Source organism: Apiospora phragmitis (genome assembly GCF_038363925.1).
Source record: "Apiospora phragmitis strain CBS 135458 chromosome Unknown utg000001l:1.0-2902119.0:1.0-2906034.0, whole genome shotgun sequence".
Classification (NCBI taxonomy): Eukaryota; Fungi; Ascomycota; class Sordariomycetes; order Amphisphaeriales; family Apiosporaceae; genus Apiospora; species Apiospora phragmitis.
In genome coordinates, this window is record NW_027117399.1 from 2,808,831 (window position 1) to 2,836,390 (window position 27,560).

Genomic DNA, 27,560 nt, shown 5'->3' on the forward strand with positions numbered 1-27,560 from the left:
CATTTCGGACACACCATCATTCGATTGCATGTCGTCACTGACTGAAAAAAGTTGGTAGCGAGCTGACTTGGAGGGGATGTTGAGCACACCGCCCTAGCCGACTCCCTAATTGCTTCGCCCCTCCATGTTTGGGCGAAGGGGTATATCCCTAATGCTCTATAGAGGCAATGAACTTGTTCTACGCATCTCGGTTCTCGGCAACACGGCCACGGCCACTGACTGTGCAGAATGTGCGCTAGTCTCTGACAGCTATACGGACAGCGCATATTTGCCAGCTCAAAGCCAGGCTCCAACATTTACATTGCCGGAAAATAGATTACAGTAGTAAGCCCTGTGCGGAGTTGGAGAAGAGTCCTACAGAAAAGGCCCCGCGAGAACCAATGAAGCGGACCGCAGTATATAGCGGCGCTTGGCTTCGGAACTTTTCTAGAAGACCGTTGGATGACAACCCCCTGCGCCCCCCACCTGACCCTGAAAATCCAGTAAGCGTCTCCGCGGGCCCCAGGGCCCCGCCAGTCTCACCATCTGGGATAATGGCCGATGGACGAATGAGCTGTGCGGCCTGCCCTCCCTCATCGTATTTGCATTTGCGATGCCATAAAATCCGACCGGGCCCTATGCACATTCGACCCCTTTGCGACAAATTTTGTCGTATGATCCTTCTACCCCTCAAGACCTCTAAGCCATCTGTGGCAGTCCAGAACTACATAAAAACTAACAATCTAGGGGTCCTGCTCCTGCTACCCGCTATTAATAGCGGTCCATTCTTTGTACACACCGCAAGTGGCTGAGCGGGAAGGTCTTCTATTGTTCTCGTCCTTCCAACGGTTGGCGGTTGGCTTGGCATCCATCCCTTTGTTCCTGGACGACTAAATCCTCTGCAAGATCCCCCACCAAGCGCTCGGTGCCTGACAGACACTGGAGGGACCATCGGAGCGATGCAACCAGATGGGTGTGAATGCAACGTGATTCATGGGCCACTGGAACCTCACTCGGAAAGTTACGAACCTGAGAATGTCTTGACCGGGAGTCTATTTCTGGGGCGGTTGTAGAACAATTTCATATCTACTTCCATGTCACTGGGTGATAATTAGGAGGTATGAAATGTTACCTGCCTATAAAAGATCAAGGTATGCATGGTTGCACTTACTGAACATTTGACACACGTCAAGGCAATTTTAGACTAGCATTCAGAGGCACTTGGTATTAGCTAATGTGTAGCGAATCGGAAGCCTTGGCGGTGGTGTTCTGAGGACCGAAGTGAGCGAAGTGCCACGTCGACTGCCAGGCGATGAGGACCACTGACTTATGCCGCTTGGCACTTGCTCAATGACCATACAACTGCCGGGCCTTACATCGGAGTCCGGATCGAATCAATGATGGGATGAAACCTCGAGTGATATGAAATGTGTCAAATTGGTCTATCTAATTACCGTGAATAACCATGGTCTATGCGAGACCATTTGCGACAAAGTTTGTCGTTCAATTAAGCGTTGGCTGGCGCGACTTTCGTTGTGCTGATCTCGTGGCTGACGTAATTCAGGGGTGGGGTTCTCACTTTTTTCCGCCTCCGAAACCATCACGCATGAAACATCGGTTCGTTCCCAAGTTGAGTCTAAAGTGACCACCAGACATCTGAACCCTCGTCAAGGCACTCGGGGCCATCAAAGAGTGCAAGGTATTACCGTCGACAACCAGACTTTTCGGGTTCTACAAATGTTCTTTCGCTTTCTCGCGGAGATTAAGGTGTGAGGAGGACATATCGCGTGATTGCCGAGTCACGTGCACGCGTGTCGAGGCTCACTGCTGCAGCCCTACCCAAACAAGGCAAGACGGCTAAAGCGCCCTCAAAGAGACATCATGACTGCTACCACTTCGTCGCCCACAGAGGAAAAGTACCACGAGTCTTACGATGACTCCGGTCGAGAGTCCCTGGATGCCCATCTGCTCCCATCGAGTACCCCGCAAATGGTAACGGTTACCAAGAAACGCGCCAGGCGTTCGCGGTCCGCCCTGATTTGGGCCATCATTGCCGCCATCCTCTCGGTGGTCGCGATAGTCGGCTCGATTCGCTATTTTGGCTGGATTCGCCCTAATCTCAAATGGTCAGAGGCATCTGTGCCGGACTATTTCCAGACGACTACCGAGGTCTTGCCCGGCCCGACCAAGACGGCCGCTATTGCCCCTTTCTTAGCTCAGACCAACACGGTCGCATTCACTGGCACGTGGGCGCCCAACCAGCCTCTGCAAACGGGCGTGCCGATCGTGGGCAATGTCAACAACTCAAACATCTTCCAGCTGCAGGGCCATCTCTCGAGCTATTTCCCCAATCCAGATGGCTTTGGGGTGGATGAGTACCCGCTTCCGCCCGGGGCCCAGATTGCCCAGATGCACCTGCTGCATCGGCACGGATCACGATACCCAACCCTGCAGTCTTCCATTTCGGACTTTGCGGCCAAGGTGGAGAACCTGACGCGGACTGGTAAGGCGGACTGGTCTGGCCGGTTGAGCTTTCTCAAGGACTGGAAATACACGCTGGGCGCGGAAATCCTCGTCGCGCGGGGGCGCCAGGAGCTGTTCGACAGTGGTGTGCTACATTACTACAACTATGGCAGCCTCTACAATACCTCGACCAAGATCCTGGCACGGACGACGAGCCAGGACCGCATGCTGAAGTCGGCCGAGTACTTCATGGCCGGCTTCTTCGGTCTCGAGTGGGCCCAGAACGTCACCCTCGAGCCCATTCTCGAGACGTGGGGGCTCAACAACTCACTCGCCGGGTACTTTGCGTGCGAAAACGCCCTCAACTTCCGCTCCAGCGGCGGCAACAACGCGTCGCGCGCCTGGGAGCGTGTCTACCTCGCCGACGCGACGGAGCGCCTGCGCAAGTTCACGGGCGACTACGACTGGACCGTCGCGGACAGCTACAACGCCCAGACCCTCTGTCCCTACGAGACGGTGGCGTATGGCTTCTCGCGCTGGTGTGACTTGTTCACGTACGAGGAGTGGCTCGACTTCGAGTACAGCATCGACCTCCAGTTCCAAGGCGGCTCCGGCTTTTCCTCCCCGACCGGGCGCGCGGTGGGCATCGGCTTCGTCGAGGAGTTCCACGCCCGCCTGCAGGGTCATCTGTACGATCTGCCAGAGGGCGCGACCAACGTCAACTACACACTCGACACGATGGAGGAGACGTTCCCGCTGAACCAGAACATTTACATGGACTTCAGCCACGACACCAACATCTACTCGGTCATCACGGCGTTCGGCCTCAAACAGTTCTCCGACCAGCTCCCCACCACGCACCGCCTCGAGCCGCGCAACGTGATGGCGTCGCACATCACGCCCTTCGCCGCCCGCATGGTGTGGGAGGTCATCACGGCGCCCCATCCTGTCAAGGCCCAACGACCCGACCCAGCGAAAGCTGCCAGCGCAGACTCTTACTACGATGAAGGTGGTGCGACGAAATATATGCATCTGACGTTGAGCCAGCGCACCGTGCCGCTTGGCGAAAGTTATCCCGCGTGTGGCCGCCGGGATGATGGATGGTGCGAGATGGGCACGTTCATGCGGATCCTGGATGGGCTGCTTGAGCAGGCCAAGTTCGAGTTCAGTTGCTTTGGCAATTACACGAACGGTAACGTTACAGATGGTAAGTGAGGCGGCGGGAGGGCTGCTCCATTTTCTCCCCAAGTCTCATTTGCTAACAGAGTTCTTACAGGGGTCCCAGTGGTCAAGAGGGCGCTTGGCGGCGGCATGGGGTTGGGGCTTGCGCAGTTTGAGGCTAGCGACCACTACTGGCTGGAATGATTGCCGGTCTCATCGGGATGTTCCCTTGAGCAGCGCATTCTGAATAGAATTGCTCTGTAATTGTTTTGATGTTGGTATCGAAGCAGTGTATCATTATGACAGTCAAGTCAATTTGAAGCAGGCTATGACGCGCATCCATGCCTTTGATCTATGCGATGCACTTGCTACGGAAGGAAAGGAATCAATTCAATCAGGAGGGCTTCTGCCAACTTTCCTGAATGCGAACCCCGCTTACGTCACTCGGCCTGGTTTCCGAGCTTGCCAACCCTCTTGACTTCCATAACCGCAGCTGAAGCTGTGCAAGATGGCTGCTGGCTGCAAATCGATTCGCATGCAAGTCCAAGCACCATCAGTATTAGGGATTAAGTAAGTAGTTATGGAGACGGCGAGACCAAGCAGCAAACGCACCCTTCTCTGGGACTGGACACTGACCCGGGATATGACACCACCCCTGCGCTCCAATCAACCACTGCCTCGCTGACGAAAACTTCGTCGCGCATCTCCTCCATCACCAATTGGAACGCCTGGCGCCCACCCGAGCTTCCCTCCCATCTCCCCTTCCGGCCCATGATCCGCATCCCCGCCCGGCTCGAGGGCAACGAGTGGGCCATGATCCGCGGCAGCATCGATGCCGAGCTCCAGAGAGACCCAGACTCGCCCGTCATCGTGCACACTTTCAACGAGCCCGAGCGCATCCCGCTCTCCGTCACCGACGCGCTGCATCTCTGGCGCACTCAGATCCTGCCCCTCCGGCGGCGGTCTGACGGACATCAACAGAATCGGGTCAAGCTCGTCAGCCCGGCTTGCGCGTCGGACCCGCAAGGTTCGCAGTGGCTGGACGCGTTCATGGCTGCCCTCGCTCTCGACGACGACGACAGGCCCGACATTCTCGGCCTGCACTTCTACACCATGCCGGACCAGACTGCAGAGCAGGGCCTCGCCGCCGCGCAGGCGTACTTCGAGGAGCGACGCAACCGCTTCGCTCAGCTGCCGGTCATCATTTCCGAGGTCGCGTGCACGAGCCGGGACCCCGCGGTGGTGGACCAGTTCACGCGCGACCTGGTGCGGTGGCAGGAGGACGAGGAGCAGGAGTAGGTGGTCGAGTACAGGTTCTTCGGGATGATGCGCGATGTGGCGGACGGGTTCGTGAGTCCGGCGGCGCAGTTGCTGGATCGGGAGGGGGTTTGGCGGGATTGGGGAGTTGGTGGGTTGGTGTGGAAGAATAACAACAAACTTGCGTGGGTGTTTTATTTCATTCATTTGAATTAGGACAATGAATTGTACATATATTACTTTTTAGACTTACCTGATGTAATTGATCATGTTCTACAGTGTACCTACTTGAGTGCTTACGTTACCTTTACAGTCTAGAGCTGGCGGACTAAATAGCCTGTGGATGACGGACAGTAGTTATATCCACATGTGTCTACTTCTCAGCCTCCTTCTTCTTCGCCATCTCCTCGGCCTTCTCCTCTTTCACGCAGGTATCGCAGCGACATTCAAACCCCCAACTGGCCAGGCTGTCCCGCCGCTCCTCCAGCGTCATCTTCTTAGCTGCTTTGTCGCCGATGTAGCTGACGAAGATCTGCTCCCCAGCGGCGATGTCGCGCATGGCGCGGACGCCGAGGCACTGCGACCGCACGCCCAGGTAGAAGAAGGCCGCTTTGGCATCGCAGGCGTGGTTGATGCGGCTGAAGACCGAGTACACGACCCCGACCGTGATCTCATCTAGATCTTCGCTGTCCATCGTCGCCACATTGTTGGTGCGGTAGATCGTCAGCGCCACGAGGCCCGCCGCCACGGCCTCGTCCAGCTCCGCGCCCTCCAGCCCCTTGAGCTGGGCGTACCAGCTGCGCATGCGGTCCTGGTTGTCCGAGTCGGCGCCCGCGGCCTGCAGCGCCGAGGGCGACCAGTACAGCGACTGGAAGTCGGCGCGCCGTTTGGCGGGGAGCTGGTCCAGCGCCTCGAGCAGCTTGCGCATCTTGTGGTTGCCGACACGGCCGCCGCCCCGCGGCGCGAACAGCAGCGGCTCCTCGGCGAAGAGGAGCGTGTAGCGGGGGACGGCCTGCGTCGCGAACAGGCCCTGACCGGTGCCGGGCGTGTCGCGCACCTCGATGGGGCACAGCGTGCCGATATGGCCGTCGCGGATGACATGGCCTGGCCGAGGGGTTCTGCCGCCGCTCTGGGGAGTCGTGCTCGAGGTCGAGTCGCGCCGGCGGGGTGACGATTTCATGGACGACAATCGGCTCTGGGTCTTGCTACTGCTGGGCGTCTTGGCCTCACCGCGCTCTGTCTCGTTAACGCCGGGTTGAATGGAAGGGGAAGGTGAGTCCATGGTGTCTAGGTACTTACACAATTTTTGGGTTTCTAATTACTGTCACATGTTCTCAGGTATAGTCGCCGGAAACGTGTGGGATATATACCGGAAATAGCTAGCCTATTGTGTAGGGCATCTCTTTATTCCTCCCTTGGTCCCTTTACCTATGGGCCCAGTTCAAAACACCGAGTCTTTGTGCGTCATGTTGGCATGTATAGCATGGTCCGATGGCTCGGCATATGTATGAAAGGAGTCATTCATCGCATGTGTCGGGAACAATGGCCATGCCATCAGCCCCTGACGTCAAAGATGGAGCATCAGCCAGATGATGGAGCTGGGGAGGTTGAACCACCACCACTATACCAGGGAACCCATGTGCCATATCCCACCTTAAGTATTCCCCTGGTCTGGTTTTAAGTAGTTGGCTTCTCCGGGAGGTGAGTTGTGTTTTCTGGTGCTCAAGTACACTTGGGTGTAGATCATGCTTGCCTCTGTGGCGAAACGACAAGGTTGATAAACGTTTAACTCTCACAGATGGACATTGATGTTCTGAGGGGTTGGAAGGGAACATGGGACTGGTATTGGGCATAAAAGGGGAAACGCCTATGTATTATGCTACTGCCCTCCTCTTGTTCTTTTGGGAGTATGTGTGATTTGCCATTGCTATATCTTAGCACCACTTGGTGCCTGTAGAGTTGGTTGGGCGTGGTCCAGCTCTTCCAACTGGGAAGGAAGCAAGCGGTTTGCGCCTGCCCATTCCTCGTCCTCCAAACCGATTAGAGCCGTGTCGTGGTGCTTGCGGGCGTTGGTTCCCTCCAGAATATTCTATTGTCGACACGGAGAGAGCCTACCCTTGTCTCAAAACGGAGCTGTCTAGAGTACCCGTTAATGCTAGGTGAGTGAGATTTCTTCAGAAGAGGTACTGGGTATCGGAACCGAGTGGTGTTTTCGCCGACGGAAGGATGCGTGTAGTAGGTAGTTGGACTTTGATGCTTGTGCTAAGCGGAGTCAATCTCGCCCAGCGCTCGTGACCTGGCGGTGTGGAAGTCGTTACCAATTCGTATCGACTCGTCGGTACCTTGACACCCCAACCGCCATTCCTTGACTGTTGGCTTCACTATAATATAATGTTGTGGCCAAAACCCCGCACCAGGTCTTCCCGGTAGAGATGGTCCATGCTGAAGCGCCAGCAGAGCGTGTTGAGATTGCCGCCCTTCCATCCTAGGAATGACCAAGATGGAATTCCGGCTGACTGCACTCTTCGTTGAGGCGCATCACTTCCCGAGGGCCACTGAATTTCCTCGGTCCACTCAATATCCCATAGTAGAAATATGTCAAAGAAGTAATCTGGCAGGCCCCAAACAAACCCACCTGGTGATGTTCTGTTGAAGACGGATATAGTCCCAGCCAGTGCGCTGAACGCATCGTAGTCATATGTCAACCGCCGGGAGAAGTACTCTTCGGCTAATTCGCACCACCGCCGCATATCGGGCCATTCGAAGTTGATATCTTCCAGTCCAAAGTATCTCCAGTCCTTGACGATGTGATCCGGGTCGCTGGCAGAACAGCGCCTCTTGAAACGTCCAGGCTCTGCTCTCCCAGGTCCGAGGGGTTTTTGGTGGAATTTCGGTGTCATCCAGAAGCATAGTCAGCTTGGGAAGTTGCAACGGACGGCAAGCGCGATTCCTTGACCGTGCCCCAGAACCAATGCCCGGCAGTCCAAAGTTGGCATCAGTGCCTTCACTTATCACAGTCAGGTATGCTCCGGCATAGATTGCGGCCATGGTATTCAGTTGGCCGTCTATATCTCGCGCATCCTGCACAATACATAGAGCATCCACCCACGAGTCTGGGCCGCATGACGGCGCCAGGTGCTGTCGATTATGACATCCATACACCAGGCTTCCCCCTTCCTGGGACAGTAAGGGATTTCTTACGTCTCGCCCATCTACTCGGTCTTCGGTATGCATGACTGTCGTACGCACGGTCGCAACCTGGCCCCAAACATAGCTGAGAGCCATGTATTTGTCGTCCAATGACCCATAAACAAGGCATCGCTTTTCAACATCAATGAAGAGCATGCGTTTCAGGGCCGGACTGTACCCCAGGTGGTGCAACAGACTTGACGTGCATCTGTCCCCATGGGTGAACTCGCAGCAGCGGATCCAGTCATTGATCAATCCTAAGTCAATTTTCTCCGCGTTGAAGAACCTGCCCACTTTGTCGCCCGTGGCGCCGGGCTCTGTGAGGTATAAATGCATCTGCAGAAGCCTTCGGGATGTTTGGTCCAGACTCTTGCCACGAGTCTGCAGATAAAGAGACAAGGAAGTGCTGGTCATCGTATAGGATTTTGCCATCACAACGACGCTGGTAGATTCATCTGAGCGGACCCAGTCATACTCGCGCTCCCACCTCTGGACTTCCTGTTGAAGTGTCTTGCATGACAGGCACCAATTATTTGCGAAGACCCGCCCGACTGTATCAAAGCTGGCGATGACACCGACGTCCGATTCATCGGGATTGACGGTTTCTTCACGCTGACGGGTTTCCAGTGCGTGCCGCAATTGACGAGCGACGGATATTCACGCTTCGCAATGTCCAGCCTTGTCTTCGGCGGATATTTCTGCCGACTCCTGCAAGGGTGGCATGCCTCGTGCAGGCTTGCGATGCGGATATAAAAGTGCGACTTCGCGATAATACACAACGTGATGTTGTTACCATCCAGCAGAATGATGCCCAACAAATCAAGCAGGCTCCAGCTGCGGTATTCCTGGGCGTCATGCGCGTCATCGCCAATATGGGCTAGCGCCATCAGCCATGGTTACACACTGAGCTGACGGTACTGCCATTCGCATCAAGACGTTCTGTTCTTGCTTCCCTCTCTAAGGTTATATAGTGTCACCGTTGTTGGTTTTGTAGATTCGGCACAGTGGATTGGGCATTACCCTCTGGCCTATAAGTCGGGTACAATTTATAGCGTTGTCACCGAATGGGTCTTTGCCGTTATGGACACCAACCTCAACCTCCGACTGGTTGATGTATATGGTGGTTCCGGCCTAGGTCCCGGGCCCAAATATGGCGGGGAAGCCGTCGTAGTCCTATTCCACGGCCCTCTGGACTGGAACCATAAGCTTTCCACCCTTGTTTCCTCAATGTTAATTACCTGTCACCTGCTGTCAGCAACGGCACGACACACCGGTGGACACACCGTCAGCTCAATCAACAAAATTGATCGACAAGATGCTGGGCTGCTCCGGCCGCCCCCAACCAGCGCAGCCCCGGAGGATCCAGTTCTACCCAATACGGATACGGAACCCAACGATCTCACCTCATCCATGTATGTACTTTTGTCCTATTTTAGAACCAACTGTCAGCCCAGAGTCCTTCCGATAGCTCAATCCTCAACTGCAACCTGTTGTTGCTTCCATCTTCGTTGATCTTGTCTTTTTGCGACTTGATGCCACGTCAACACCACAGACACAAAGGAGTCAGAGGTTGCGACCAAATACAGAAACGTTGAAAGAAGCCACTATACCCCCCTTTGTTAACACGCCAATATGTGTGGGAGCTCACTACAATGCCGTCCACGGAAACTGCAAACTTACCTGCACTGAAGGTTTTTCAAAGTCTAGCAGGCCAGTATAATTCCCCTGCGCAAACGCTCCCACACCATTCGAACCTCTCTATACATGTATACCTAATTAGACCATGACTTTTTTCACCGCTCTCTATCAACCCAAAGACGGCCCATGTACACCGGATTCATCGACAGAAGCACACCATGGCCAACTTCCAGATCAGCCGGGGCACCGTCCCCGTCGCCCGCAGGGATTCAAAAAGGTCATACGCATTTATTCGCTGGCTTCCAGTTTAGTCATGTAAGTAATTTTCCTGTTGGATCGTAAATAAGAGGTAGTGCGTAAGCTGATCACGTCATTAGTATATTAGCGTTTCTTGTAATATTCGTGGCAGTACCAATGGCGCACTACAGATCAGACTCGCATAAAACCACGTTCGCTACTCCCACGAGCAACGCCTCGGCTTGGCTCGATGTGACTCTTGGCTCGGTTGTTCCGGTCAAGTGCCATTCCCACAACGACTACTGGCGGCCCTACCCCCTGTTCTCTGGACTCGCGGCAGGCTGTACGGGCACGGAAGCCGACGTCTATCTCAGCGAAGACGGGCACGACCTGCTGGTCGGCCACGATCGGGGCTCCCTCAGGCCGGGGAAAACGTTGCGGTCCCTGTACCTGGACCCGTTGTTTGACATGCTCCAGCATCAAAATTCTGGAAACACCTCGAAGAGCCTGAATGGTGCTCAGGGTCAAAAAGGCATTTACAGAACGAACTCCTCCGTGCCGTTGGTTCTGTTGATCGACGTCAAGGAAAAGGCCGACATTGTGTGGCCTATCGTGCTCAGGCAGCTCGAACCGTTTCGCCAGAGTCGGTTTCTTACGCGATACGAGGTCCTTCCTGGGGGCAACGTAAGCCTCACCCTTAGGCCCCTTGGTAGTCGTAGGCTCGGGGAATCTTAAGCTTGATACGCTAGTAAATGTGTCTAAAACTGGCGGTGCTCATGGGAACGGTTCATTTCATGATTACCACGACACGTTTCTCGACGCTCCGCTTGTTGACTTGGGCAGCAAGGAATTCGTGGACTATCAGTCGTCCAATGCGTATTATGCATCGGCTTCTTTCAAGGCAACGTTCGGTCAGGTTCTATTCGGATTCAGCGATCACCAGACGGAAAAGCTTCGAGCCCAAGTCCGTGCTACCAAAGAGAGCGGCCTTGTTATCAGGTATTGGGACGTTCCAAGCTGGCCGCTCAACTATCGAGACTACATATGGAGGGTCCTACGAGAGGAGGGAGCCGAGCTACTCAATGTGGACGAGGTGAAAGAGGTTTCGGCCCCGTGGACTTCCGGCTACCTCGCATGCATCTTTTCCATGATCTTGATATCAGGCTGCACTGTTCTTTTCTTTACAATAGGAACCTTCCTTCAACATGGGCGGGCGCATTAAGGCAGTAATAACATATTTGGTTGCGTCATATTAACCAAGACCTGGAGTCTCTTGGTTCTAACAAGCAAGCCTCCGATGCCGGTGTGGTGGGCTCACGTCAGCGGCGCAGGAAGACCAAATGTATTGGTTCTAATTTGGAAGTTGCTGCAGGCTGCGAGCCAACCGCGATCCGCAGCTCCACGCCGAGGGCCCACAATGACGTCCAGTCATATATATTCGGAGCATCCTGTCGGAGCATCTTGTTGCACTGAGATGAACAGCAAGGGAAATATGTTTGCGCTCGTGGAGTCGAATGACCGGCCTCCCCCAGCTATTCATTGAATCTGGCTGACACCGCTTGGTATCAACCAAAATGCACCTGGATCCAGCTAACGCCAATAATTCACCCACTGAGTTTAACCAACAGCATCTTTCTTCAGACTCCAACCATTCTTGCACGCAACAGGCTTATCAGATTCGATTCGGTGTAATTACAGAATAGCACTACCTGCTATGGCAACTACCTCACCTCCAACCTCAAAGCATCGTACTGCACGTATACACTCCTCGGCAGCAGCGCGCTCTCGCAGTCGGTCGCGTTGAACGGGAGGCTCAGCACAATCTCGTTGGTTTTACCACCGGTCAAGTACTCGGTGGGAAAGGTGAATTTGTGAGCGAGCTGGTAACAGACGACGGCGCTCCGCACGCCGCACGAGGAGGAGTGGTAATACCTAGAAGCAAGATGGATTAGTTTCCTGGGAAAGAAGCAGTCGTAAGTGAAGCAAGTAGATATGTATAAAGAGGGTGTGTTTGGTTTCCTCACGGTATGACCCACGGCTCCAAGTCGCGCCCGTTAACCGACACCGTGAACGGCAGGTCGTTGAACGCCGCCGTCGCGTTGAAGACGTCCGTGTTGCCCGCCGCCGTCTTGGCGCCCGCCAGCTGTATTGTTAGTGTCGCCTCGCTCGTGCCCTCCAAGACTTCTGCCGCGTTTTCGACGTCAAACGCGATGGTCCAGTTGTTGATGCTGCCGTCCATTCCCACCTCCTGCACCGGCCGCTGGGAATTGGCGTAGCCCCCGAACACGGACCAGTGGATGTAGTTCCAGTCCCGCACCTCCTCGCTCCGCCCCACGTGGAAGCGCACGCCGTCTGGGAAATCATCCAGAAAGTCGTACGCGCCGAAGTAGACGCGGTACTCGGGCGCGTGCAGCGGGTGCGTTAGGTCCGGCGCGTCGCCGTGCCGGTATTCGCCCGCGGACTTGTCCGGCGTCCCGAGGCGCCAGAGCTCCCGGCCGGCCGACTCGGGGGACTCATCTCGATCTCGCCGCTGTCCGTGATCGCGCCCGCGGCCACCACGATGTCCTCTTGGACGTGGTCGCCGAAGATGCTGTCGGCGTACACCGTCAGCCGGTACGTGCCCGCTTTGACGCGGTCGATGGAAACCGTCCCATCGGCTGTGCTGATGTCGGCCCAGTACTGGTACGCCGTCGTGTCCGCGACGTTGTCCTGGAAGTCGACACCGTTCTGCGCCAGCACGGCAATAGGTTTCTTGGCTCCCGGGGGCAGCCGGATCTGGGCGTTCCAGGACCCGCGGCCCGACGACGGGACGTAGTTGGGGACGTGCTGTGCAATGTCGTCGTAGAACTCAGCATTCCACTCGGGCGACGCATATTGCAGCGCATCGTCTAGCAGCGTCTTCATCGGGGACCCAGCAGGCCTCTTGTTGAAGTGGAAGTACTGCGGCCCGAATGTCCGGTCAAAGCCATGTGTGATGTTCGGCGTGCCGTCGCCATGGTGGTTTGACACCATGTAATTGTAGAGAATCCCGTCAACGACCAGATCCGAGTGGATGGGTCCCCCGAAATACGTATCCTTGGTATTCATGACCAGCCACGCGCCGAAAGTCGAGTTGTCGGCGCTCCCCTGGGTCCCATCGGCAAAGAGCCCGTGGGCTAGCTGGTCTCGCCACACCGCCGAGAAGGTGTACTTGGTGAAGTAGTCCGACATCTGTTCTACGTACGGGTCTCCCACCCGGTCTCCGAGATACCATGTGGCGTCCTGGACCGTTGTTGCCATACCCGAGCCGCCCGCCGCAGGATTTGGCCGCGGTGCGGGCCCGTGGAATGAGGCGTCCGTCACGAGGTCCGTCCAGAGCGGCGTGTTGGGCCGGAAGAGCGTCCGGAACTCCTGAAGGTTGCGCAAAAAGGGCGTCGTCTCGTTGTAGTAGGCGAGGCGGCTAAAGGTGTGGAGGCCTGTCTCGCCGTCCCGAAGGAACCAGTATTGCTCCAGCAGCTGTCCTGTCGGCTTGTAGACTTCGCCCATGACTATACCACCGTACGAAGCGCCCGAGCTGTCGGTCCCCGTGATCAGCCTGTATGTCGCGCCCTTCGAGCCCGGTGTGTAGAAGCCGGACGGCACGCAGTAGCAGTCGAGGTACGGGCCTCTGCCGGCGCGCCCATCCGTGCCGCCGAGAAGGTCCTGTCCGTCGAGCGTCAAGTGGTTGATGGAGCCTGTTAACTTGCTCACGGTCGTTACGAGACGGTCATTGGCCAACAGCAGTGACTCGGAGGTTTCGTTGGCCACCAGACGGCCCCATGCAGGGGCCACTACCGCCGCGAACGCCAGTATGCCGATGTAGAGCATACTGTTAGCGATGTTGCCAAGATATTCAACGCCGGGTTTCTATCTCGATACCCTTGCGATGTGTAAGGTATCTGGGAAAATGTGAGAAAGTATGTTTCGCCAATGGATGTGTTCCAGATTCATATTGAGGATCTATCTCATTGCATATTTGCAAGTACTAATGGGATATTAATGAGTCGGCTGAACTCCACCAATCGGATTGATCCCTATCGCTGTAACGAAGAGGTAGGTAACATATTTCCGTCCATTTAACCAGGGTCCCATTGCGGGGAAGCAGGGGCATAAAGGCCGAGTGACGCGGGGAATGGAACCACGAGAGCCGGCCAGAGTCGATGCGACTGACACGGTGCTTCAATGTGACAAACTCCGTCCAAGTGCTCTAATAACAACATACACCCGTCCTTCCACGACGTCCACGCCAACTGGAATACCGGCTACATATTCTACGAGACGCGCGAGAAACCAGTCGCTTGATGGAGAAGATGGTGCGGTCCCGCCTTGCGATCGACGCGAACGCAGTCCCCGACTTCTTCACGTTCGTCTCCGAAGAGCTTTCGGGCGAGGCCACGAAGATGCGCGACAGCAGGTGGCCACGAACAAGTTGCCCCTTGTCATAGAAGGTTATTCCATCCTCGAGAGTGCCCCTCTTTTGGCGTCAACCTGGACGCTTTGAGCCATGGTACTTCCATCTTCCCTGAGCCCTTTACCTTCAAGCCGGAGTGTCGAATTCCTGCCGACGACAATGCAGCCAGAACCGGCACACTAGGGGCAATCAAGAATGATGAAACGGCGAGGAAGTCGATGCTGGAGGCCTCCTCTGTCTTCTCCATCAGGCTGCGTGACTGCTTTGCCAAGCCCCTCGCGTATCTAGAGATGTCCATCGCCCTGGCCAAGACCCTCTTGTACTTTGGCTTTTGGAGCCGCTGCAAGTCCTCTTGGCTGAGTTGGAGGGAAAGGAAACAGGCGAAGACACGGGGAGTTTTGCAGCTTGGATGCCTTCGATTTGGCTAATGGTTTTAATTTAGTTTCCCGTTCTTGAAAATCCGTATCCTTGAATGGGTATCCCGAAACCCGCCACCATGGCACGGGTATGTCGTCGTGAATTTTGCAGACTGCAGTAACTTTCGGATAACCTAGGGACAACGCAAGTTAACGTACGTCACCCCATAATTAACCCCCCCTTATAATTAACCCCCTAATAAAATTAAAGGTATAAATTAACTACTAACTCTAAGTAATTACTATTCCTTTAATTTTAGACTATAATATAATCGCTTTTAACCGTAGATATAATAGATATTTCAGAATCCGATTCCTTAATTTCAAGCTGGTCCAGCCCCTCCCTCGTACGTTGTATGCTCTCAATTAATGCAAATTTCGAATTCGGGCTAATCTATACCCTTCGCTTCTTTTATAGCTTTGCGAGCTCTAACTTCTCTTTTAAGGACTATATTTACAATTCCGTATTAATTAATAAATAGTCCTTTTCTTAGTATCTTTTTTAAATCTTTTTAAATAACTAGCGTTATATAATAAGGTTACTTTAACTTAATTAATAAAAGTATCGAATTTAACGCTTTAAATTAATAGACCTTTTTAATATTAACTATAATATATTATTAATTAAAGGAGTTTTTATAAGTATAAGGGCCTTATTTTAATTAATTAAGGCCTGTGTTATTTTCTTCGGTCGCTTTCGGTTACTATTTTCGAATAAAAAAGGGCTAGTAAATAGCTTAATAATATATACAAGCTAAAGATTACTACCACGTTAATTACTTTTAATATTTTAGGCCGATAAAGCCTTTTTATAAGCTTTAGTATAGTATATAAAGAAGTTCTGTTTATCGATAGGAGCTAAATCCGTTAATAAAAACAAGAAACCGATCTCCTTCCGGTAATAAGCCTTTATAAGGGTAAAAATTTTAATATTAAAAGGTTAAAGAACGTGTAATAAATAAAGGGGTAAAAATAATAAGTAAATATTATTTTAATAGTAAAGGGATATAAAATTATTAGTTATATAACTGCTATACTTATTTAAAATAAGTAAACAAGTATCCTTTAAGTCGTTTAAAAAGGTTTCCGGTATAAAGATATCTTCGAGCTATTTAATAGCGATCTCGTTATTTATCCAGCCTTTATTACTCGTATCGAACTTTTATCCTTAAAATTTATCGAGTTCTTAAGGGGAATTATTATTTTTAGACCGATTTACTTTTATAAATTACTAAAAGAAGGATAGCCCTACCGAGTGCCGATACATATTCTAATATAGTCGTTTAACACTTTAAACTAAGCTATTTTTATTAAATAAAACGTAATTCAGAACTGCCTACTATAAAGCCATTACCTCCTTAGCCTTTTAAAATACCGTGCTTATTTATATTATGCCTATTTTTAAGTTTAATAGCTTAAATTTAAAGTATACGTAATTTAGTTAAAAACTAAAACTTAATTACCTTAATTAATACCTTATTAATACGCTAAGAGTCGATATAACGTTATCTCTTCATCCGTAAGGCTGGGTTACGTCGAAGGAATAACTCTATTCAGTTTTTACCTAATGGCATAGGGTTGCTATAAAAGGTTAAAACGCGCTAAACTAGTTCCTTAATTTACGTATACGTTAATACGACGCTAAAGGCTTTTTAAACTAAAATCTAGTTTATTAGATACTTCTCTTAAACTAAAGAGAGCTTTTAATAAGTAGATTTTAATTCTTAATATAATTATCGGCCGTAAAGTCGATTAATAAAGATAGACCGTAAAATACCTTAATAAAGTGTTACGACCTAGCCTAATTATGCGACCTAGACCTACTTTGCGGAAACGGCACCACGATACCCCGCGGCGCGTACCTGCTCGACCAGGCGGGACAGGTACTTAAGACTTACTACGATCGGTATTACGAATAATAACTAATTAAAAAACCCTCCGTAGCACTAAACTATAATTAAGGGAGGATGGATATATACGACCGTGTCGAGAGGCCGCGACGAGCGACTATGTTACGTGATAAATTATTAGATTACTAGTTTAAAACTAGAATAATTATTAATTTAATAAGCTTACGCTTTAAAAAATTATTAACGAAACTAGGGGTAAGCTATTAAGCTAAGTAATCGGTAAAAGAGAAATTAAATATATAACGATAAACGTTTCCTATATATTTTATATAAATACTTTTTACTTTAATAATTAATTTAAATATTAATTTAATTTATTAATAAAGTATATTATTTTAATAACTTATTATATTTTTAATTAAGTTTTACGATTAGTTTAAAAATATTACTTATTATATTAAACGGACGCGTTCGTTTATACGTTTACGTATTTTCTCGTTTAATTAATATAAATTTAAGTACGTTTTATTAAGTTTTTTTTAAACCTTAATAATTATTCGTTATATTTTAATTACTCTTATTTTTACGAGTTATTACTTAAACCTTTAAATAATATCCTTATAAGAGTATTATAGTATTTTAAAACCCCGCCTAGAACGGAGCTTAGTAATAAGGAGATAATATGTTCAACCTAACTAGAAGCGCCGATGTCCTCCGGATGATCTAGCACCTATAGGCCTAACTCGATAAAGTCCGAGCCGAGAACGTTTAGCTTGTTAAGTAAGTTGCCGCTCTCCTTACCCCGGGGGTAGGAGGAGGCGGGCACACCGGATTTAAACTCGCGCCACCTCACGCTTACAATAAATACGATAATAATATCCGAGGCTTTTTTATTTAAATAAAGGCTTATTTACGCTTTTATAGCGGAATTATTATTATAGAACCTAATAAGATCCTATGCGCTGCCGGTTTTTTTAAAAGCGACGCCCTTGCCTAGTTCGAACCCGTTATAAAGGATTACCTCGATAACCTGGATATCGACGATTAGGAAGTTAATACTAAAAGGATTTTCCGATATTACGCGGAGTTTAAAAAGAAATTAAAGGCGACCTTTAATAATTTAAACGAAACCCGGACTATAAAGCGACAACTTATATAGTTTAAATAAAAAAGGTTAATAATTATTTACGCCGCCTAATTTAAATAAATATTTTTTAAAATTAAATAGAGTAATAACGACGCCTTAATAATATTCTTTTATGCGGGATTATAAAAAGACGTAAAGGATAAAATTAGTCGGGCGGATTACCCCGATAATTTTAATAAGTACGTTAAAATAATAGTTAAGATCGATAACCGCTTATACGAACGACGCCTCGAAAAGTAGGGTAGCCGAGCCCCGCGAATAAATAATAAACCTCGAGTTAATAACGAACGATTAATCTAACGTACGTAAAAAAAAACTTTTTATAAATCGTATAATAAACTTATAAACCTTAACGCTACTTAACGAAATAATAAAGATAATTATAAAAAAAAGGTTACTTATTATAATTATAAAAAGAACGGATACTTTATTTATAATTATAAAAGCTTTAAAAAGACGTTTAACCATGTTTTAAAAGAACAATACGTTAACGTTATAAGTAAAAAACTTACCTTAATAATTATTAAAAGTAGTAACGTTAATAATATTATCGAAGTATTATATAATAATTTATTTTAAATAGCTTATTACGACGACGGGTATAATACTTATTTAATAAATAAAGAAAAAACCGGATAGTTTTTTAAACCGCTTAAAAAAAAAGTAAAAACGACGAGGAAACTCGTTATAACGAGCCGAAAACCCGTTACCGACCTCATAATCTACGAGTCTAAAAATAAATAGGAGCCGGGAGAGCCTCAAGGTCACGAGCGCCTAGTAAATATAACCGTAAATAATATCGTTAATAAACTTATAAAATTACGAGACTTAAAAATAAACGGATAGATCGCTATCCCTAATATACTAAGCCCCGATTCTAAAAAACTTCGATAAACCTTTATTTCATACGGATTCGATTAAAGAATCCGAGAAAATTACGTAATAGGCGATAATTAACGAGTATCGCCTACCGACGAGATATATTTCACGCTTTTATAAATTTCTTATATATATAACGGATATACCGAACACTTAGCGGAAAAACTCGAGAACGAATAGTTCTCGCGAAAAATCGGTAAAAAACCCATCTCTCGATTATATATAAACTATATAATTAAAAAAAAATAAAACGATTATACTTAACGGATAACGCTTATACTTATTAATACGAAAAAACCTTTAATAGCTACGACGGTGCTACCTAGGACGGCAAGAGTAAACCGATTACGAGGAAAACCGATGCCTCGTTTATACTTAAGAAAAGTTACGAGCTTTATGTAAATTATAAGCTCGTATTTTTAACAAATCTTAATAAAACTTTAAAGCGGATCTACTATTCCGTATATATAAAACGTACGAATTACGACTAGACGAAACAGAAAATCTTAAAAACCGCCGCTTCTTAATAACGGACGGACGAGTACTATATATTAACGGGATCGTTAAAAGCTAAATTAATAATAATAAAAAGGTTATTACTCTTTATTAGTAAAAAAACGAGTTACGGTTTATTAATGAACTAAAATCTTAGGTATAAGGATTAATAATAATTATAAGATTAAAACTTACGCTACCACCAGTATATATACCCACGCCTACGCTTACCTCTAAATAATAAGCGAATCTATACCGGCAACAAAGGACGCGAAGAAACCCCGGCCGTAAAAAGTAACAGCCGGGAAACGAATTCCGCCGGTTATAATAAAACGATATTTAACGGAATAAAATAAGTCCCTATACTTATTAACGAATAAACGAGATATTTACGAGTATATTATATTAATAATAAATATCCGAGGAGTTACTATTAGAACGTTACTGGATAGCGAAGCGTAAAAAAATTATATCTCGCTAAGAATCGTTAATAGCTTAAAATTAAAATAATAAAAAAAAAACGCCCCATACCGGCTTAAAACCGTTAATAAAGGATTTATAACGTACGAAAATAGCGAGGTCAGGAGGGAAGTCGCGAACTTTCCTATCGACATCGGAGGGCGTCCTAAACGAATTACGTATAACATTACAGAAGTATTAAGATATAATATAATATTAAAAATACCCTAATTACGGGTAAGTAATCTTAAAATTAACTAAAAAATAAGCTAACTTTAATAAGAAATACTAAGAAAAGGATTAGTTATTAAGCAGCGCTTAAAAAAGAAGCCCCTAAATAGACTTAAAGTATTTAAAATATATTTTATCGTTAAAAAACCTAAGCTAAATATTATAACGATTATATTAAAAAAGTACCGGCAGTTTAAAAACCTTTTTAATAGAAAATTAAAAACGGGTTTATTACCTTATACACGGTAAAATTATAAAATACCCCTTAAAAAAAGAAAGTAACCATAATTTATACTTATATATAAGCTTAATCGAAAACACGAGGAAATATTTAAGGAGTATATTACGGAAAACCTCGAAAAGGGAGTAATATAACCATCCACGTTACCAGCAGGATACCCTATTCTCTTCGCCTTTAAAAAAAGTAAAAATGGTAAAAAGAGGTAAAAAATATACGTTAACTACCGGAAGCTTAACGAAATTATTATTAAAAATCGGTACCTACTTCCCTTAATTAATAACCTACGCGATAAGCTTTATAAAGTAGTAATTTTTATAATACTAAACCTATTTAATATATATAACCTAATCCGTATTAAAAAAAAAAGAATAGAAAACCGTATTCCGTATTAAATACGGATATTTCGAATATTAAGCAATACCGTTCGGGCTTACGAACATACCAGCTAACTTTTAAAGTATAATTAACTACGTATTACGCGAATACCTCGATAAGTTCGTAATAATATACTTAAATAATATCTTAATTTATTTAAAGGATAAAAAATAATATAAAAAGCACGTTAAGCTCGTACTCTAAAAATTACGAAACGCTAATCTTTTAATAAATCTAGAAAAGAGCGAGTTTTACTAGAAAACGGTTACCTTTATAAGATACATAATATCCCTAAGAGAAGTTTAAATAAAAACTTTTAAAATTTTAATAGTAAAAGAGTAGCCTAAGCCTATAAACGCTACCGAAATCAGATCCTTTTTAAAACTAACTAATTACTACCGGATCTTTATTCCTAGATTTAATAAAATAGCGACACCCTTTACACACCTAACTAAGAAGGACGAGCTATTTTAATTAATAAATATAAAAGAAATAGCCTTTTAAACCCTTAAGGACTTGATCTGCGCCGAACCGGTGCTTCGCATAACAGAACTAAGCAGACCTTTCGAAGTAGAAACCAACGTATCGGATTACGCGATCGGAGGGCAACTTAGCCAACGGGACGATAACGGGAAGTCGCACTTAGTCGTATTTTTTTCGAAGAAGTTAAATAAACCTGAACTTAATTATTAAATTTACGATAAAAAGTTAATAACTATTATTAAAATATTTAAAGAATAGAGATATTATTTAAATAATACGGAAAAACTAATAAAGGTTTATACCGATTATAAAAACCTTACGACGTTTATTACCGGAAAAGAGTTAAATAAACAATAAATACGATAGTTAGAATTCTTTTTAAAATTCAGTTTCGTTATTATTTATCGCAAAAGAAGCGATAACGGTAAGGCCGACGCTTTAAACCGACGACCGGACCATTAGCAAGACGTACTACCAAAGATACGCATAATCTTAACGTATAATAAGGACGGAAACCTTATACCGTTACGACACATCTAAGCTACCCATAAAATATAATTCTATAAAAAATAAATCGAGAGGTTCGAAAAATACTCCGGAACCCTAAACTTCGTAAATTAGGCTAAAAACGGACTTAATACTAAGAACGGGCTTATATACCGTTATAATAAAATCTATATCTTTAAATAATACCAGAACGAGTTTATTAAAGAATTTTACGCATACCCCGCGTATAGATACTAAGGAATCTTTAAAACCTAAAAGCGAATTAATAAATAATTTAACTATAAAAACTTTAAAAACAAAGTTACGTAAATAATTAATAACTACGACCTTTATAATAAGGCTAAGGCCGCACGATACTAACCGTATAAAGAACTTTAGCTTATACCGCCACTAGATAAAGCCTAGAAAACGATCGTATTTAACTTTATTATTAAGCTATTACTATTTAAAGAATTATTAATTAAGGTTAAATACGATAATATATTAATTATTATCGATAAGCTTATTAAATATATATATTTCTTACTATATAAAGAAGTAAGTAATATTAATAACTTCGCGTAAACTTTCTTTAGGACGATTATTAATTAATACGGTTTATTAAAAAACGATTATCTCTAATCGAGATAAACTATTTATTACTAAATTTTAAAAATCCTTTATAATATAATTAAGAGTTAAGTATAAATTATTTATAATATATTACCCGTAAATCGACGGATAAACCGAGCGCGCGAACTAGACGCTTAAATAATACTTACGATACTATATTAATTATAAATAAAATAATTAAGTACGATTATTACTTATAGTATAATTTATATATAATAACGCGAATAACGAGATTACGCGTATATTACCTTTTAAAACTAATTACGGGTTTAATCCAGATATTACCCGACCTTAATTAAAAAGAAAATTAGTACCGATAGCGACTATTTAAGTCGAAAAACTAAAAGAACTCTAAATATCGCTATAGGAAAACCTTACCTTTCTTTAAAAACGAATAAAGCAGTACGCCGATAAAAAAAGGATAAAAGGACCTATCCTAAGAAAAGGAGATAAAGTTTACCTCTTCCGACGAAATATTAAAACTAAACGATTAAATAATAAACTAGACTTTAAAAAAATCGAACTATTTAAAATTGTAAAAGTTATTTTAAAAACTAATTATCGATTATCGCTACTTAAAATAATACGAATATATCCTATATTTTATATTTTATTATTCGAACCAGCCTTAAAAAATATACTTATTAAAATATAATTAAAAGCCGAAATAGATTAGTACGAATACAAAATCGAAACCATCCTCTTTAGAAAACGAGTAAGACAAGGGTAGAAATATCTCGTTAAATAGAAGGGTTACTTATTTAAAAATAATACCTAGGAACTTAGGAAACACTTAGCGAACGCCGTCGAGGCGCTTCGGAAGTATAAAGCAAGGATGGCAGGGAAAAATTAACGTCCGTCTTAAACTAATCCACTACTTTAAAGCCCCTAAACTAATACACGTCCGCGATAGCCTTAAATTCGGCACGCTTTTACGCCTCGAGTTCGTTTAAAAAATAAAGGCCCCGTTTTACTATCTTAACGCCACGAGTAACCAAGGATTCTCGCTAAACCCTAATCTTTTCTAAACGGAGGCAGGCCTTTTAAGCCTCCCGGTAAGCACGCTCTAAAGCCTCGCTAACTTATCGAAAAGAGTCGCTCGCTTTTTGTTTAGCCAAACGTAATCGGCGGGATTTATCTACTACCCGTAACATAGCGGACACCGAAATCCCCGAACTATTATAAAACAAGCCGAGGCGAACGTATTCGCGATAACGGTTAGAGCCTTTTATTATTTTATACGTCCATTTTTACGGTGCGTATAAAGAATAAAGAAGAACTTCGACTTTAAATTCGTTAATAAGCGCTATAAAGTTATAACGTTATTTTGTTTTCTTTAATTTAAAACGCGAAAAAAAAAACTTCTTAATACGACCTAATATAATAAATAAATATTATTAAAAAAGTAATAAAAAAAGAACTTATTAAAACCCGATAAAATAAATAAATAAAAATACTTATATAATTAAAAGCGCTTTAAAAATAAAATAAATAAGAAGGAAGAAATAATATTACGACCTAGCCTAATTATATAACCCAGACCTACTTTGCGGAAACGGTACCACGATGCCCCGCGGCGCGTACCTGCTCGACTAGGCGGGACAGGTACTCAAGACTCACTATAATCGGTATTACGAATAATAACTAATTAAAAAACCCTCCGCAATACTAAATTATAACTAAAAGAGGATAGATATATACGACTATATCGAAAAGCCGCGACGAGCAACTATATTACGTAATAAATTATTAAATTACTAATTTAAAATTAAAAAAACTATTAATCTAATAAGCTCACGCTTTAAAGGATTATTAATAAAACTAAGGGTAAGCTATGAAGCTAAGTAATTAATAAAAAAGAGATTAAATATATAACGATAAACGTTTCCTATATATTTTATATAAATACTCTTTATTTTAATAATTAATTTAAGTATTAATCTAACCTATTAATAAGGCATATTACCTTAACGACCTATTATACTCCTAATTAAGTTTTACGATTAGTTTAAGGATATTACTTATTATATTAAACGGACGCGTTCGTCTACACGTTTACGTACTTTCTCGTTTAGTTAACATAAACCTAAATACGTTTTACTAGGTTTCTTTTAGACCCTAATAGCCGTTCGTTACATAAAGGGCAGCCTTATAAATAGATTTACCGCTTGCCATATCTTAAATGGCGGTAGAGATATCGTTTTCGATATATAAACGTATTATTAATAAATTAGTATATATTTAAAAGAATGAAATAATTCGGATCAGAATTCGTTAAGAAATCTCTTTTTAAATCGAAATGGCGGTGAATCGTGGTGGAGGTCGACAGGGGGGTCAATTACAGGGGGGGGGGTCAATTATGGGGTGACGTACGTTAGCAGCCAGTAGCAACAGGTCGACCTTGACTCACCTAGACATTGCCCCAGCCGGTCGGGAACTTTACTGGATTTCAGTTCGTTATTAGAGTGATATAATGGAGTAGATGACGCATGGGAGTTCATTTGTTTCTGTTTTTCGACGTTGTGAGTGACTTGTCGAACATCCTGTTTCTATCCAGGATCACTGACTCGGCAATATGGAGGAGGTCGACTGGCAGTAAGCGAAGAACATCTTGGCATACGAGCAAGACAACTGTATTAATTATTAGATTGACAACCCTTGCAGAGTCATGCTACTGATGCTGCGCAACTAGCTCAGACTGGTTTGCAACTAAAAACAAATAAGATATTGAAGTTCAACTTCTGCATGTTGGTTGAGGTAATATTGCATATGCCAATGGAGGAGGTGTCTTTGCGATTCGCTAGACGGAGGACTAGATCAAACCTTGTACCCAACCAGTGGCGTCCCGTGGCGGTAAGCCTGCCGAGAGTCCGAGAAGACCTCCCGACGCGGGGGAGACCAAGAGGACCGGATATAACATGACGAGTATTTGCCTTATCAATATCCCTGTTGTCATATGCAGAGTTTTGGAGAACCCTTCATTCTCTCTGTTGGAATTCCTACGGCCATGAGGACACGGGTATTCGGCTCCCAAAACTTTTGTTCTATTACGGAGATGCGGTTTCGACATGACGCTTTATATCTGTATTGCCACTCGTTCTACTGCACCGCCGTGATACACTCCTTGAATGCCCGAGAGACCCCCGCCTTCATCCGATGCACCTCTTACCTTCCCCGAATTGACTCACCGAGCTGGAACGTACTTGATGAATATAAAGATGCAAAAAAGAACATCTCTGGAAGGAAACAGGAGATGATAGACAATATTCCAAGCCCGCCGACACTCAGCTCCTGTTGACCCTTGTCCACTCATCGCGATCAAACTCTCATAATGTATCCGTCTATTCTTCTCACCAGCACTTTAGTGCCGGCGGTCCTCGGCCGGGGCGACCCAGGCTACCCGGTCAAGAACCCTTCCATATCCTACTGGCAGATCCCCCCTCACCCCGACGTCGCCGATCACCAGTCCCCGCAGCTCCCTGCAAGTGCTGACATCGTCATCATCGGCGCCGGCATGTCCGGCACCAGCATCGCCTGGCATCTGCTGATGGACAACAACAACACTAACAAGAACAGCTTAAGCACCAACAAGTCTCTCCCCAGGATTGCCATACTCGAGGCCCGCCAGGCCTGCTCGGGCGCGACGGGCCGGAACGGCGGCCACATCCGCCCCTCGTCCTACGAGGAGTACGCCGACGCCAAGAAGGTCACGACCCAAGACCAGGCGGCCAAGATCACGCGGTTCCGCGCCGACCACGTCGACGCCCTCCTAGACGCCGCTGCGCGGCTGCCAGCGCCGGCGCGGCGGGCGAGCTCCGTCCGGGCCGTCGACAGTCTGGATGTATACTTCGAGGAGGCCGCGTTCGCCGAGGCCGTGCGGCAGTGGGAGACGCTCAAGAAAGAAATCCCCGACTTGGGGAGCGAGTGGGACGTGCTGCCGCGCGACGAGGCGGTCCGGATCTCGCTCATGCCCAACGCAGTCGGCGCCCTGACTGGGACCGCGAAGGTGGCTGGCGCCATCTGGGGGTACCGCTTCGTCACCGGCAGCCTCAAGATGCTGCTGGACACATTTCCGGATTCCCTGTCCCTCGACACGCACACTACCGCCACCACCGTGAATGCGCTGGAAAACTCAACTCACAACTTTGCCGTCACAACTAGTCGCGGAACCATCCTGGCAAACCACGTCGTTCACGCGACCAACCCCTGGGCTCCCCATTTCGTTCCGGTCCTTGGGAACGCCCTTCAGGGCGGCCTCCTTAGCATGAGCGCCCAGCTCGGGGGTGCCGGTGTAAGTATACACATGTCTTTCTGTAGTTCTCTATCATGTCTTTTTAGCTATCAGCTTCCGACGCACACACAGCACAGTCTTGACTGACTTTCTTGTCTAATTCTTTTTTTTTCTACGACTATAGCTGCCCAAAGCCGGAAAGTGGCCCGCCTACCGCAACAACGTCAGCCTGCCCGGCGGCCGCGCCTGGTCCCTCTTCCTCCGCGGCGGCCTCGACTACCTCGTCCAGGAGCCCGAGCACGGCGAGTACATGTTCGGCGGCGGCGCGGGCCTCCCCGACGAGCCCGCGGCGGGCCGGGACCCGTACGACGACAGCGGGAACCCCGCGCCCCCTTCGCCGCGTACCTCGACGGCGCCCTGCCCACCTACTTCGGCTACCGGAACTGGGGGCGCGAGCGGGCAGACTTCCCGGCCGACCTGCACCCGGACGTCATCTACCTGGGCCGCACCAAGCGTGTCTGGACGGGCGTCGAGGGCTTCACCGCCGACGCGTTCCCGCTCGTCGGCCCGCTGTCGGCGCAGCAGACCCAGCGGACGATAAAGAACCCCGCCGCCGGCAGGGAGTGGGTCTCGGCCGGGTTCAACGGCGAGGGCATGGACTACGCCTGGCTCAGCGGTAAGGGGCTGAGCGAGATGATCCGGAACCACATGGCCAACGCGACGGACGAGGCGCTGTTTCGGTGGTTCCCCAAGGCGTTCCTGCCGACGGAGGAGCGCCTGGGAAAACGGAACAGCACGACCATGGCGCGTCGGAGTGTCGACCGTCACAGCCGTCTGGGATAGACAATGTAGGATGACCACTCGTTGCTTGTAGCCCGCCTGTTTTCCCTGAGTGAAATTGACTACTCAAGGAATTAGAACAGCTGGAGGTTCGGAGCAGAGCGTAAAGGTCATATGTCAAATACCCGAAGCTAGTGGCTCATCTAATTAATAGCTACTGGTGCTCCAGACATTCGCGTACAATTGTGTAGATGACCCTGCAATGTTTTATTCATCTCGACCAAACATGCGTCTTGTCAGAAGGCGACCCTGCTCTTCGATTTCTACGTGGTGTGTATAACACCCAAGACGGCTGCTCGAGTTCATGTCAGTGGTATATCGGAAAAATGATGTCTGGGCATTCCTGAGCTTGATCCTGAAATCGCGACTTCCTTCGGCTGTCCTGGAGGACGACGGTAGACATCGGCCATGCTGACCCAGGAGAAATGGAACTCTACAAGG

General features: G+C 46.9%; 7 protein-coding genes across 7 annotated transcripts; 4 read left to right on the forward strand and 3 right to left on the reverse strand.

Annotated features, from left to right (window-relative positions):
- Positions 1-1,860: 1,860 nt before the first annotated feature.
- PG994_000849 (uncharacterized protein) lies at positions 1,861-3,807 on the forward strand (the record flags this gene model as incomplete). The annotated part of the gene is made up of 2 exons (XM_066852258.1): positions 1,861-3,649; positions 3,728-3,807. The coding sequence occupies 2 exons, from the start codon at positions 1,861-1,863 to the stop codon at positions 3,805-3,807; spliced, it is 1,869 nt and encodes a 622-aa protein (XP_066722890.1).
- A 304-nt stretch (positions 3,808-4,111) lies between these two features.
- Positions 4,112-4,902, forward strand: PG994_000850 (glycosyl hydrolase catalytic core-domain-containing protein; the record flags this gene model as incomplete). The annotated part of the gene is made up of 2 exons (XM_066852259.1): positions 4,112-4,144; positions 4,198-4,902. The coding sequence occupies 2 exons, from the start codon at positions 4,112-4,114 to the stop codon at positions 4,900-4,902; spliced, it is 738 nt and encodes a 245-aa protein (XP_066722891.1).
- A 331-nt stretch (positions 4,903-5,233) lies between these two features.
- Positions 5,234-6,142, reverse strand: PG994_000851 (uncharacterized protein; the record flags this gene model as incomplete). Its single annotated transcript, XM_066852260.1, has 1 exon — positions 5,234-6,142. One exon carries the CDS (start codon positions 6,140-6,142, stop codon positions 5,234-5,236), a length of 909 nt encoding a protein of 302 aa, XP_066722892.1.
- A 1,099-nt stretch (positions 6,143-7,241) lies between these two features.
- Positions 7,242-7,760, reverse strand: PG994_000852 (uncharacterized protein; the record flags this gene model as incomplete). Its single annotated transcript, XM_066852261.1, has 1 exon — positions 7,242-7,760. The coding sequence occupies one exon, from the start codon at positions 7,758-7,760 to the stop codon at positions 7,242-7,244; it is 519 nt and encodes a 172-aa protein (XP_066722893.1).
- A 2,341-nt stretch (positions 7,761-10,101) lies between these two features.
- On the forward strand, positions 10,102-10,659 carry PG994_000853 (uncharacterized protein; the record flags this gene model as incomplete). The annotated part of the gene is made up of 1 exon (XM_066852262.1): positions 10,102-10,659. The coding sequence occupies one exon, from the start codon at positions 10,102-10,104 to the stop codon at positions 10,657-10,659; it is 558 nt and encodes a 185-aa protein (XP_066722894.1).
- Positions 10,660-11,645: 986 nt separating this feature from the next.
- On the reverse strand, positions 11,646-14,651 carry PG994_000854 (uncharacterized protein; the record flags this gene model as incomplete). Its single annotated transcript, XM_066852263.1, has 5 exons — positions 11,646-11,856; positions 11,949-12,454; positions 12,481-13,771; positions 14,223-14,416; positions 14,478-14,651. The coding sequence occupies 5 exons, from the start codon at positions 14,649-14,651 to the stop codon at positions 11,646-11,648; spliced, it is 2,376 nt and encodes a 791-aa protein (XP_066722895.1).
- A 10,728-nt stretch (positions 14,652-25,379) lies between these two features.
- PG994_000855 (FAD dependent oxidoreductase) lies at positions 25,380-27,122 on the forward strand (the record flags this gene model as incomplete). Its single annotated transcript, XM_066852264.1, has 3 exons — positions 25,380-26,339; positions 26,464-26,680; positions 26,743-27,122. The coding sequence occupies 3 exons, from the start codon at positions 25,380-25,382 to the stop codon at positions 27,120-27,122; spliced, it is 1,557 nt and encodes a 518-aa protein (XP_066722896.1).
- Positions 27,123-27,560: the final 438 nt, after the last annotated feature.